The sequence below is a fragment of the Dermacentor variabilis genome, chromosome 8 (assembly GCF_050947875.1).
Source record: "Dermacentor variabilis isolate Ectoservices chromosome 8, ASM5094787v1, whole genome shotgun sequence".
Classification (NCBI taxonomy): Eukaryota; Metazoa; Arthropoda; class Arachnida; order Ixodida; family Ixodidae; genus Dermacentor; species Dermacentor variabilis.
The window spans coordinates 79,332,219-79,346,615 of record NC_134575.1 but is presented as its reverse complement, the minus strand read 5'-3'; the positions used below and the strand labels follow the sequence as shown (position 1 = coordinate 79,346,615).

The 14,397-nt window shown below is 49.4% G+C and overlaps 1 protein-coding gene across 2 annotated transcripts in view; it reads right to left on the bottom strand.

Moving 5' to 3' along the window:
* Positions 1–2,040: 2,040 nt before the first annotated feature.
* LOC142590368 (serine protease inhibitor swm-1-like) overlaps positions 2,041–14,397 on the bottom strand; it is a 31,891-nt gene continuing 19,534 nt past the window's right edge. For both annotated transcript variants that reach the window (XM_075702437.1, XM_075702438.1), the window contains 3 exons: positions 6,838–7,080; positions 4,119–4,351; positions 2,041–2,153 (listed from right to left, as the gene is read on the bottom strand). In XM_075702437.1, coding sequence (XP_075558552.1) covers positions 4,152–4,351; positions 6,838–7,080 — 443 coding nt within the window. In that variant the 3' untranslated portion in view covers positions 2,041–2,153; positions 4,119–4,151. The remainder of the gene's footprint in view (positions 2,154–4,118; positions 4,352–6,837; positions 7,081–14,397) is intronic.

Here is a 14,397-nt window from a genome sequence, read left to right as displayed (position 1 = left end):
AAAGTAAGCTTCGCTAAGCTTGGTGACGTGCTGCCAACCTGTTTCAAAGATGATGCTCATATCACCATCAGCTCTAGCAGCAGCTGTGGGCTCACGCACCGACACAGAATCACCCTTCTCAACTTATGCTTACGCTGTGTGCGAAATGGCACGCCGGTACCAGTAAGCTATCTGATTCGCAAGAACCAGCTAGTACTTGCCTTGACTGTGCACATTACGAGACTGTGAAACACTTGCTCCTTCGTTGCCCGGCGTATTCTGCGGCGCTCTGCCAGTTGCCGGAACCTGGGCCTTGTCGTAAACGCCGATGGCGCGCAGCGCATTCCCAAGGGCACAGCAAATCCTGTGAGGGCGCCCAAGCTAGCCTGGAGATTCTTCTGCAGTCGGCATTGCTAGCGGGGTGCATCACAACGGTTAGTGGTTGAGCACTGCCTTCGGAGGGCCTGCTGAGTTCCCAGTGCCTTGCGTGAGTACATGATGTTGAGGGAATTCTCAACCGAACACACTTGGAACAGATGGTATCTGTCACTGCTCAAGCTCTACCTTTGAAATCAAGGAAAGGTAATACACACATAGAGACGACACACATCCGTAATACCGTCGAGGTGACCCTTTCTGTAAAAAAAAAAACGAACGGCGCGGTACATATCTCCCTTCTTCTCAGCCCGGAACACCGTTCCGAGCTGGGGGGTTTGTGCTCCGGCAGCAACTGCGCATTTCACGACAGGGCGCAAGGGCACTCGCGATCGCGGCTCAATCTGGCGCGCCATATACGAAGGAAAGCGGGGAGGCAGTGCGGGTGGGAGGGGCGGCGACTTCAACTCCGCCAACAAGTGCGTACGTTGTACTGCCGCGCGCGGAAGCGCGCGCGCCCTATCTTAAGTGATCTGCAGACGGCTCATACCTTTGTGCGCTGTGTGTTCTCGCCGCTCTTGCATTGAAGCGATGGATGGCATGAAGGTCACTTCGCTCGCTGCTGCTGCCGCGCCTACTCGCACCATCATTTGGATAGCGTGTCCACGCTCATCGAGTGTGATGTGTTCATGTTGGCTCGTGCACGCTGGCAGCATGCTTGTTAATTCATTTAGTAAGCGAACGTTTCCAAGTTCATACGGTCGATAAAACTGCTATCCTTACTTCGTATAGCTGTGCATTAATTTGCTATCGCAATCGATGCTTCGCCTTGCTGGTGAAGCTGCAACTTTTTTTGTTGTTTCCGATTGATTACAATAAACGAGTACAAAAATGAAGAATCTTTGCTAAGGCATATACGTCAATCACATTGTATCTACGATAACGAATGGTAGAAGAACAGACTGATTAATTTATTGATCGTTGGATTGATTGACTGATTGATCGATTTCTGGGTTCCACGTCGAGAATCAACAAACACTTGGGCTATAAAGTGCTGCGTAGTGAGGGCTATCTGTTAACATTACCTCGGGTTCATAACTGGGCACTTAAAGCGCGATACACAAACTTTTTTTTTCATTCCACTCCCTTCGCAATGCGGCCGTGGCTACCGGTAATCGAACCTGCACCATCGGTCTCAGCAGAAAAATGTCCTATCCAGCAAGCAATCACGGCGGGTGAATGCATGTTACCGTAGGTGTCACTATACGAAGCCCGGCTTTGGCCGTGGCGCTGATATCGTGGCACTATCTTTACAGCGTACTCAGCGCCACGGCCGGCAATCCCATTTCCACACTCTTAAACAAATGTACACCCTTTGGGGTGTATAGTTGCCACACAACGATAATCGTCATCTGTCTTGCTTGCGTTTCCTTTCATGAAAACGCTGCGCTCGCTACTTTCCTGTCGAGAATGCTCGATTATGCTGATAACGCACATGCCGTTGGTGACTTGGAAGTACCGCGCTCACCGCGTTAAAAAAAGGAAACGCGGGCAAGACAGATGACGAGTATTGTTGTGTGGCAAGATACGACTCAACGGATGTAATTTTGTTTAAGAGTGCATGCCGAAGCGGATGTTGAACGCAATGTGTCGCGCTATATGTTCATATATGTACATTCAACACACTTGACGTTTTGTGCATTTATTGGTTACATAACCACGGTTCGTTGTTCCATGGTCTCGTTGTCCGATGAAGCAGTGGCACGATGCTTTCGAAGGTGTTCTCGTGCGCAGAACTCCTGGACAAGAATGACAAGCACACAAAATAAGTTCCGCGACAACGTAAAAAGAAAAAAAAAGATGCAGATTCAGCGCACACTTGTTGGAATCTATGTGAGTCGAAGCTACCGTGAAGCGGTTATTCAAGTGCTGTAGACCTAAGTGCGATATGGGTCAACTGTCCTTATTGTCAACCTGCGCGACGTGTAATCTCCCACAACGTTCCCGTTTGCGCATCGCGTAGGTCGCAGTTTTGATGTCATGCGGTGTTTATGTTTAAGGTCCACACCGTTCGCAAGCGATGTGCCAAAAAAAAATGCTGGAAGCAGTTTCTGCGGATGCACACTGTGAGACGACGACGCAGTGACGTCACGGGGACGAAAGTGTCGAGGAACTAATGGCGAGAAGATGCACAGGGATGTACGACGCCCAAAGACAGGTTGAGTGTTGTTCGCCCGCTTCACGCCAACGTTTCCGGCCAAATGGAAACTGGCTCTCGCGCTCGTTGTTTTGCGTGAACGCGCTCTTACTAGCGCTAGCTGCGCGACGTCGTTTGAGAGAGCTACTTGGCTTAGGCGCGAGTGAAGTGCGTGGACGAATACGTGGGGGAGTGTGTGTGTGTGCGCGCGTGCCGCACATCTATGTGCACGGAAAAAAATAAGAGTAATCATATCCTCATGTTTCTTGCCGTAAGAAACAGTTTTCTTAAATACACAAAGAAGACGATGTGACATCGCGTCCTTGCTCGCTGTGTTGATGGTACGCCTTTGGCTCTCTTCCTGCCATCGCGCGGTGTTCGGAACACACTTCGCTGGCTCTCATCGTCGTCTTGGAAGGCGCGCCCCCACGGCGACGCCGGCGTTATGAGAGATGCCGTGGCGGTGTGCTGAGGCTTAATTTAGAGAGCGTGATGTTCTATAACCTGCTCCAGATGTTCGGCCCACATGAGAGTTTTGCCATTGCGCCCCGATCGGGCCGCGCGACCCCGAATCGAAACACGCGTCCTCGTGCTCCCAGGCAGAATGGCGTAGCCACTGAGCTACCGAGGCCTGTGCGAAGGATCCAGTTACTTAATTAGATTTATTCAAAGTATCTGAGAACGTTAGAGGAAGGAGCAGTAGAGTATGAACATTTACAGATATGAAAGCAGAAAATGCAAATACAGAGACGGGAAAAGTTTAGAAAGAAAACAGGCCTTTGTACAGTATGGGGAGCAGAAATGGGCAACAGCAAACAACCTATTTATGTATTTGTTTTACAGCCAAGCTTTTAAGGGCTAGTTCCCCCAGGATCGTGCCCTTTTGTAGACGCAAAATCCCGAAGATAGTGCAATGCCGGGCCGACCCGCGCCGGAGGTGCAGTTCACCATTAAGGGGCCCACATACGCACCTTCCCTGGTCATCCTTTTTCACAGACAGGGATGGCACTGAGCTTTTTTTTCTAGCACAGCCACTCAACTTCCCGTTGTGCCTTATTTTTTACAGACTGGAAGGGCACTGAGTTTTTTTTCTAGCACCACCACTCAACTTCCAGTTGTAGCAACGCAAGATACTAGTCTAACAAGGATACGTTGGCTGAACTAGTTGACGTCTGCTTTTCTGCCCCCTTTCTACATAAGCTGCCAAAAGCTATAAAATTTCGTGGCATCTCTGGTCTAGACTTTTGCTCGCGACGGTATACAGAGTGAAAAACCACCCACCCCAACGCATGTCCTTTTTTCACATGCTCAATTTGACGCCCCGGAACTTATTTATGGGCTGGAATGCTAATGAAAATGTTATAGTGACGTTTGGAACAAACTTCAAGTAGTGTGTAGTTCCCATGACCAATTGCTAATAAATGAAAGGTATGTCGAATCGTTTTCTTTTTGATCACTAACGTCTGTACTCTTATGGCTAGATGTAAATGTGTATAAATTCCTATACAATCTTGCTCCACGCGCAACTGTGTTTCAGGCCTTTCGTGGATGTGGACACGCCGCTTACCGATCAAGCGGTGCGTCAAAGCGACGACGCACACTACACCGGCGGGCACTGGTCCTCGGTGACGCACTTCTTCTCCGCGTTTCGGTGGAAGCCCTCGGAACAGTAGCAGCCGCGGTTGCAGTCTGCCGTGCAGGCGGGGCCCAGGGTCCTCTTCTCGCACGTGGTCTCGGCACACGAGCTGCTCACGCACACTTTCCACTCCTCGTTGGGGCCGCACGTTGGGTGATCCTCCGCTGCACGAAACGTTACCCGTGTTACCTTTGAAAAAAAATTGGAAGGGCGGGGAGGGGGAGCGAGGGGTCTGACTCTCGTTCGGGAACGGAAGTCAACGGCAGGGGTGCGCGATCGGCAATCTTTCAGGCCGAATCAAATGTGAATCAAGTCGGATTGAGTATCGAATAACTTTACAGTAATTAACAGGCGTGTGCACTATCATTGAACAAACATCCGGGCATTTATAGCGTTAGAAATCTTTACAGCAGTTTTTTTCAGCTAATGAAACGACTGACATTACTTTGTATGGCTAATAGTTTTCATTACACAGAAACCCCTCATGATCGACAGAATGTTTTGATTTTTCGGTTTTCTCTTTCTACATAGTGCATGTTACAGTCACTATATAGAGGTCTTTGTAGCTCTCGTGCGCACCTTTTTTGCTTGTTTATGGTGGCACATCCAGTTCTGAGAGTATGCCGCGTCACTGAAGCAGTTAATTCGTAGCTCCTTTGGCATTTCTGAAAAGGAGAACTCAACGAATGACACGAAAACGAAATTTTTATGACAGCCGCTAGGCGCAAGGGTGCTAAACCACGCAGGGGCCTCTCCCGGACATTTGTGCGTTTCCGAGTGCACGCTATCGATAGACTCGCGGCGGATAAAAAAAAACGACTTCAGACTGAAAGCCGCAGCAAAACAGCAATGAAAGGACCGGAAAAAGAAAGAGAAATAATACAGTAATATTCATTACGAAAATCGGCAATCCTGTGATATGTTGATAAATTAAGCAGTTTGAGAGCACTTTATGTGCGTTTTTGTTAGAACATATTTTCGGACACTTTGCATAGAAAGGTGCTTGGTGTATGTAAACTAAATTTTGTGAACATATCAGTGCTTCCAGTAAGTTTGTAACTTGAATGAATATCCGCAAGCTAACGAGAGTTTAGCAAACAAATGCCCATGTAATAGTGAAGTTGCACTAGGTGAAACAGAAAAAAAATTATTCTCCTAAGTGTTTCGCCTATCTACACATTTTTAGCTCAATTTGTGCAGTAGACTAGCCTCCGACTTTTGCAAGATTTGAAGGCTCTGCGACTAATAGTCGTGACAGGAAGGTACACTTATGAAAAATAAAAAGAATTATTTAGAATGAAATGTTTTTTTTTAAGAATCTCTGCTTTATAGACAGCTCAACTGTAACTGATACCACTAAGAATATTCAAAAAGCACAACCATTATCATGACTCCTCTGCTTGCAGTTCTTTCATGCCGCCTTTTAAAGTCTCCCTCCACTTTAAAGATACCCACATGAGAGAGCAGAAAGTTGGGCTAGTTGGTTGAAATGCATACTGAAAAGTTTGCACGGAGACATGGGAACAAGCCAAGAAATAAGTCCGAGAGCTCGTCCTTGTTTTTTCTCGGCTTGTCCTCGTGTCGTCGCGCAAATTTTTTTCGGTAGACCCACATGCCCTATAAACCGTTATCTATTAGCATCGTATGATCATATGCCATTATTGATTGGCCTCCGCAAGTGCCACGCCGGCAGACGCTGACTTCTGTTCTGGTAGGCACTGGCAGGAAAACAGAGTGCGAAAGTATTAATTTGACCATACTGCTTGACCGCACAGTAGCGACAACAGCTACAAGGGCTGTTCTGGACTATTTGAAAAGCGCCGGACTACATTCGAGCCTTTAAGGAAATTACTGTGTTACGTGGCTAGTGTATATATGCATCCCCTCCTCCTGTCCTCATTACCATATTTCATCACTTTGTCTGCTTTCATTATTCATCTGTGCACAGTAGCAAGCCAGAGTCTAATAGCTCAGGCCGACCTGCCTGCTTTTCCTATAATATTCTCTCTCTCTCTCTCTCTCTCTCTCTCTCTCTCTCTCTCTCTCTCTCTCTCTCTCTATCGATCTATCTATCTATCTATCTATCTATCTATCTATCTCTCTCTCTGTCTCTTGGCTATCAAAGTTGCGAGCTACCGAGTGGTTTTACATAGATCGCTTCCCTCATTAAGCGACTTGCTCTTCAGAAGAGTGCAGAACTCAACCACTCTCGACACTCAACATGGCCCACGTCGAGCTGTCGCCTGAACTTGATACCTTTATTATGCGGTAAGTATCCCCGAACTAGCAGGCCAACCACTTCTTAATTGCAGCAGTCCTGCCCAAAATAACAGACAAAAGATTAACCAAGTGTCGACGCTGAAGAAGACAAGGCGAATGGGCATGGCCGTTCAAGAACGTAATTCTAAATGTAACTGTTCTCATGGAGAACAATTACCGCCACTATGGTGAAAAATAATGTTCTCTCATAAAGGCATTTTGATAGTTCTTTTCAAGTTCGCATGACACTCTAAAGTAAGAAATTTCCGCTTTTGTTAAGAGGCTACAAGATAGTCATGTCCCAGATGCGCCAAATCCGTGTGAATTCCGCTAAGATTACCTTGCCTTCAAAAACACAAGCAAACCACGACAGCACACGGCACGGCCTTACCGGGCTCTGGCTCCTCCGGCCCGCACTGGTCGACCGTGACGCACTTCTGCTCGGCGTTGCGATAGAACCCTTCGGCGCAGTAGCACCCGTAGCGGCAGTCGTACGTGCAGCCGGGGCCTAGGATGCGCTTCTTGCACGACGTCTCGGAGCACGTGCTGCTCACGCACTCCTTCCACACCTCGTTGGGGCCGCAGTCCTCGGGGTCGGGAGGGAACTTGAGCAACGGCGCGACGCCTTCGCCGTCTGCGTACATGTGCCAAGGGTCAGTGATTATAAGGTCTTTTTCTCGTTTTATTGATTTGTTGATTGATTGTGACGTCATAATGCAACACAGTGGCTTTAGGAAATCTGTAACGGACAGCTCCGGATGAGCTGCAGTGACCTCGTACCGACTCCCACTGTGCGTGCGATCTTCGGGATTTTTATAGCGATGCTTTCTTTGCAGATCCTCCCAGACTTTGCTGACCGTGGCTGCTGGGTGATGCTGCTCTCTTGTAGAATAGCCTATACTTTTAAGAAAATCATACCATTACGTGCCCAATGGTGGCATCGAACCTTGGGCCGCCAACGCAGCAAGACCCCCATGCTCTAAACATTAGGCCACAATCGTACAAATACCAACGCCAACTAGCCTCTTTGAGCTGGGCGTGTCACATTCGAAACAAGGGCGAACGAGACCAAACCAAGCAAACCAAACGAGCGAGACCTGACGCGAGCACACGGTAGTACGAAACGAGCGGCCTGGCTGAGACCAGATACGATTGCATGAAACCATTAAAACCAGATACATCCGCATGAAACCAGTTTCCCGCGTGCAGCTATCCACTGAAGGGACCGCTCTCATAGGTGTCTGCTGTTCGAAGCTCGCGCCTTTCATCTGTCGATCCGCGTTCGCTCTTTCATCTTACGCTCTTGTGCTCGTTCGCTCGGTTACGCCGCCGCCACCGACACCCACCGCAGGAATGGTCCCCTCCCCGGTTACGCCGCCACCACCGGCACCCACCGCAGGAATGGTCCCCCCCCCCCCCCCCCCATTTAGAACTTCGCTCTAAAAGAAGCATATAGCACTTGGCTATGGTCGATTTCATAACTGCTTAATTAATTCATTTTAGTTGTCTCGTTGACCGCAAAGCAGGCATGTCCCGTTGTTGAGTTTCAATTTCATATGTATATTTATTGCGATAGAAATTATAGGGATACTCCAGGCGAGTTTCCGTCGTCGGCGCCGCAGTGATGTTTCGTAAGATGTCAAAGTGCGATAATATTGCGGCCGCGCCTTGTATGCAGTGGGTGCGAGCCGAGCGAAATGGTGGCTTTATGCTGCGGTATCTTCTCCCGCGCGCAACAGCGCAGGGAGCGGGGAAATGTGGGCGCGCTGAGAGGGATGCGGGCAGGTTAGAGCGCGTCTCCTCTTCTACTCCAGCTGTGCCATGCGCATTCTAGATTGGAAGCGACCTGCGCTGCATTCGAAAGGAAGCACACCTGAGATAGATGATGGCTTCGTGGGCACTGTGTTCTCGCTTACCTAGTTCTTCGTGATTTTATTACGACGTTTTGTTTGCGAATCCTCCCAGACTTTCCTGGCCGTGGCTGCTTGGCGATGCTGCTCTCTTGTCGAATAGCGCATCACTTTACTTTTAAAAAATGGCTATTCCGCGCCGAATGGTGGGATCGAACCTTGACCCGCCAACACAGAAAGATATTACATTACATTAGGCCACAATAGCACAATGTACTGGCCGGGCCACGATGCCCGGCCAGTACATTAGGCCACAATAGCACGATTACTTCTACCGTGCCAACGCCAACTAGTCTTATTGAGCTGGGCGTGTCAGGTATCGTAGCATGGGTGTATGAGAGCACATGCGAGCGCGTATGTTTCTTTTAGCCAGAAGCCGCAGGAATGAAATGGGCAAACTTGTAGTATTTGACACCCACGAGAGAGAAAGCTTTGGTTCACATAGATGTCCTTTATATCTGCATCTTTAATTCAACGTTATTAGTGTCAAAGTGGAAAAAAGTGTGTCTGTGACGTGTCGGAAGCCTCTTACGTCGCAAAGGTACAGAGAGGATGGGGAAGCTTAGAAGCGCTGGTATAGAGTTATATATATACAGGGTGCCCAAAGTTAGACTTTCCGGCTTTTAAAAAATGCGAAGAGGAGTACATAAAAGCAATTTGTCTACCTAGGTTATGCGGCCAGGGGGTCCCAAACTGCGAGGATAATTGTCGTCGTAATGTCAGCACTTAAATTTGATAATTAACTTTTTGTATACTGCAGTTAGCATGTATGTTTATGTTGAAAACTCAGATGCGGTGCGATTTGGTGACCATTTTGTACAATTTTAGTAACGCACCTGTGCCCTGAGATATGCACGTCTGAAATTTCAGCCCAAGCCATCTAATTACGCATGCGATGCCCCTCCCTAGTATGACGCAGCTGTTGCGCATGGCGCTTTGTCCGACAAAAATGTGGGGCGATAGGCGACGGTGATTACTTTTCCTTCTCGGCCACCGTTTCCGTTCTGGGCCAGTGAAACCGAAGAATGACTGTGCGGACGACGCGAGACCAGCACTGTTTCTTTGAGCAATTGCTAGAGAGTGGGTGACGAGACGCCGTGCAGTTTTAAGACTTCTTGTGCACTCAGGTGCAGCGATACTGCTCTGCTTTTTTTATATAATAATGGAAGCTTTGTTTGCAGAATGATTGAAATTAATGCCATCTCACAACATAAAGCGACAGCGTCAGCTGCAATACAGCACATTATTAACCACTAACGTTTCCAGGGCGCCTTGCACATGGCGGAAAGAGAACTTATGACCCTGCATTGTCAGCGCTTAGGAAACGCGAGTTGATGGCCCGTATTCTCTATGTCGCCTATTTAAAACTAAAATGCATCTACCAGTTTTCATGACACAGCATGAAATTGTGTCAAGGTAGTCAAATTAAATTTATTTACGCACAGCTCCGATTCCGGCATTACTTCGGAAAAGTGGGAATAAAAGAACAACAAAAAATCAAGTACGGTGTAAATCCATGGCCTACACACAAACAAAACATACAAACATTTTAGAAATTTGCTTTAAATATACCATTGCTTACACAATATTAGTTTCGAGTGCTATGAAATCTTACTCAACTTGGAATTATGACAATCGCCATGAAACTAACGGTTTAAAAATGCTCGAAATGCTTGCCTTCCACCGCAACACCCCACGTGAACCGCTCTCGCGTGAAGTCGACAACTCTGCGCAGTATTTCCGGGTCGATGCTTCTACAGGCGGTAACTATTCTCATCTTCATGTCATTGACACCTGTGGGCTCAACTGCGTAAGCGCGATCTTTCACGTATCCCCACAAAAAGAAGTCCGGTGGAGAGAGATCAGGGGATCTCGGCGGCCAAAACGTCTCTCCTTCGCGTCCAATCCACTGCCATGGAAAGTTACAGTTTAACCAGTTCTTTGCAGTGGACAAGAAATGTTGTGGGGCCCCGTCATGCTGGAACCAAACTTGCCGTAGTTCGTTGAGAGGGAGACTCGAGGCAAATTTATCGACATCTGTCCCAGACTGATCCCTTAGGACCTAAATAAAGTTCTTCATACCATACCAGCAAGAATTTCGTGTGCATAATTCTTTCCATCGAGGTTCCCGTCGAAGAAGTAAGGGCCAATGATTCTGTCCCCAAGTATGCCACAACAAGTATGGCAACTTGCGCAACAGCACACACCACTGTGATACGATCTCGACAGGGCGAGGTGGGTCTTCACCGCAGGGACCGAGATACGACGACGAAGTCGGGCATCATCGTCGTTTCCCGATTCCTGTGGCGAAGACCCGGAGTACCCGGTGGAGATCATATCAGCTGGTTGTCAGTATTGGGATACTGCACCCTTCGTCCTGGCCCCCGTGATAATCAGAACCGCTCGAGACTCGGATGAGAGTCACAACCATGTACAAATGAAGTGAATACAATCTGTTCTACCTTTTTTTTCATCATCACGATGCCCGGCTTCGTCCTTGCTCCCCGATTACTGCGGTGAAGATCCACCTCATCCGGTCGAGGTCGTATCAACTGCTTGTGAGCCCCTTCTTTCCTTGGTTTTATTACATGCCAGTCCTTAAAACGCAGCGCAGTCCTGTAGAGACTGAGCTATGCCACACATGACTTTGAAACAAACATTTCAAGGAGTCCACGGAGTAAATGTACCAGTTGCGGTGCACGGACTGATAGCAGGGGAACTGTCCGCCATTGTTCGGCGCTGTCACAGAATAAACTGTTTTTTTTTTTTTGACTATACGCAACCTCTTCACGCTTTGCTGCTTCGCACGTTGGCCCTCGCAATAGAGCAACAAGCTCCAGATACGAGACCATCATCGAGATGCTATGGCGTGTTTTCAGCATCGTCTGGCCGATTGTATACGTTTGCTTTCTGCCGAAGTACGCTTTTTAGCAGATTTAGGAATCTCTGGCGGGCTTTAAAACAAAGCTGCTTCCACGGACCTTCCCGTTCATTGTTCATTTGCTGTTGCTTCTGCGGCGGCGGCTGTCTTCGCCGCTTCTTCTGTGGCGGCGGCGGGTGTCTTGTCTGCTACTGTTGGTGCTGCGGCGGCGGTGGCGCCAGTGGCGGTGGCTGTCTTGCCTGCTGCTGCTGCTGCTGGTACTGCTGGTGGTACTGCTGTAGCTGCTGCTGCTACTGCTGGCGGTACTGCTGTAGCTGTTGCTGCTACTGCTGGCGGTACTGCTGTAGCTGCTGCTGCTACTGCTGGTGGTACTGCTGCAGCTGCTGCTGCTGCGGCGGCGGCGGCGGCGGCGGCGGCGGCAACGGCGGCGGCAGCGACGGTGGCGGCGGCTTTCTTGCTTGCTGCTGCTGCTGCTGTCATCACTGCTCTGGCTGCTCTTGCGGCTGCGGCTCTCTTGCCTGCTGCTGCGGCGGCTGGTGCTGTCTTGCCTGCTGCTGCTGCTGCGGGGGCTGTCTTGCCTGCTGCTGCTGCTGCTGCGGGGGCTGTCTTGCCTGCTGCTGCTGCTGCTGCTGCGGGGGCTGTCTTGCCTGCTGCTGCTGCTGCTGCTGCTGCTGCGGGGGCTGTCTTGCCTGCTGCTGCTGCTGCGGCGGGGGCTGTCTTGCCTGCTGCTGCTGCTGCGGCGGGGGCTGTCTTGCCTGCTGCTGCTGCTGCTGCTGCGGCGGGGGCTGTCTTGCATGCTGCTGCTGCTGCGGCGGGGGCTGTCTTGCATGCTGCTGCTGCTGCGGCGGGGGCTGTCTTGCATGCTGCTGCTGCTGCGGCGGGGGCTGTCTTGCATGCTGCTGCTGCTGCGGCGGGGGCTGTCTTGCATGCTGCTGCTGCAGCGGCGGGGGCTGTCTTGCATGCTGCTGCTGCAGCGGCGGGGGCTGTCTTGCATGCTGCTGCTGCAGCGGCGGGGGCTGTCTTGCATGCTGCTGCTGCAGCGGCGGGGGCTGTCTTGCATGCTGCTGCTGCAGCGGCGGGGGATGTCTTGCATGCTGCTGCTGCGGAGACTGTCTTGCATGTTGCTGTTGCTGCGCCGGCAGCTGTCTTGCCTGCTGCTCTGCTGCTGCAGCGGCGACGGTCTTGTCTGCAACTGCTGTTGTGGCGGGGGCAGCGGCGGCTACTGTGGCCGATTAACTGCTTACACGTCACGTGGCATAGAACGTACATTTGTCTGCGTTCACCTATCTTCGCCACGTGTCTTCACAAACGCCATTTGAACATCACCCTCGCCCACGTGACATTACTGAGTCAAGTCTCAGAGTGCGCAGTTGCATGAAATTCTGTCACCTTTCCAGCATGACGCGTAAGCCGTGTAGCACAAACATAAACATTACATAACTAAGATAACCTGCCGTGGTGGATGTGCGGCTATGACGCTGTGGTGCTAACCACCAGGCGTCCGGATGAAATCCCGGCCGCGGCGGCCGCACTTCGATGGGGGCGAAATTGCGAAAACGCTCGTGCACCGTGCATTGGGCGCACGTTAAAGATAAGGTGGTAAAAATTTCCGGAGTCCCCTACTGTGGATAGTGGTTCTGGCGCGTTACACGCCAGCATAGATTGTCACGCTGTAGTGACGGTGAGGAACAACACAGTAGCGAAGCTGTGAATAAGAAAAAATATTTCTGTGACGAAACTGTGCCCACAAGAACTGGCTGTTTTAAGGACACGACGACAGCGTCGAACACAGTTGGCGATCGTCAAAATATGGTCCGCGGAACGCGCGTCGGCCTTTATGCATAATCGAAAGTTCCAGCATAATCGCTGGTGCCCGCGTGTCTCGTAGAAAATACTACACCATGCTCGTCGCGCATACAATCACATTACACAATGTGCGGTGACAACAAAGTATAGGACCATCGATAACATTCGAGAAACTTCCGATACATGCAGGCGCTTCCTGCGCTGAGCGATAACATTTAACATTTGCTACCCGGCGAAAAGCGATCTGCCAAGAAAGATAAACAAGTACATCTGTCAATATATATAAGCATCATCGAAATTTTTACTGGTGCGTTTTATCGCGCAAACACATTTCGCACTGTCTTCACGGTTGACAAGATTACTCCAGCGTGTGGTACGTATAAAGCATACAACCGCGCATTGGACATGGTGTACATAGTGGGTTCTTGTGCCATATCATAATCACCTGGCACCTACCTTTCCCTGTCTCTCCCACTTCCCCTTACTCCAGTGAGAAGCAGCAGGCTAGAGACACGCTCTCCAGGCCAACCCCTCCTCCTTTCTCTTCACTGAAATCTACTCCTCGTCCTCCCTCATCTGAAGAATACATTGTTGCGCCAAAAAAAGGAAAAATAAAGACTTCGGAAGGAAGAGTACGAAAAGACAGATTGAGCGCTGAACTTCAACTGATTTTATTCTTACAGCAGGGCAGGGAGAATGAACAAGTGCGCATGCGTACATCAGTGTTGCCTAGAGCGAATCCAGTGACGTTTTTAACAGTTGCAACTCATTTTCAAACAAAAAAACAGACGTGTCACTAATACAACTCGTGCCTCTCTTTTTAATGTGATATGCCTCCAAAAGTTCTCTTGCTAACGTATCACCACTCCTGCCAAGTATCTTTATCTCACGCAGCAGTGGCTGGCATCTGCCTTCCATGCAAACCGTGCAATGCGCAGGTAAATGCGCATTACCGTTATTGATTACAGACAATTCAATGTCTTTTCGTACTCTTCCTTCCGAAGTCTTTATTTTTCCTTTTTTTGGCGCAACAATGTATTCTTCAGATCCCAACCAACTCGCCCAGCAACAAGTTCTACTCCCTCATCTGTTTTGCCATAAACATTGCGTGGCAAACATTGCACGTTGCATGAGCTGAAAATTAAGGCAATTGTAGACACGTACCGTGTCCAGTTTTGTAGAATTTTATTATCCGCCTCACGTAGATTCAAACATGCGCGTTGGATCTGCATAATTATTAATGCTATTTAGTGGGTAATGATTCTCACAGTGGAATATGGCTGAAATCAGCGGGTTTTCATAAGACATAGAACGCTACTCGCAAATAACTGAAAGTTCAGCGATGTATAAGTGC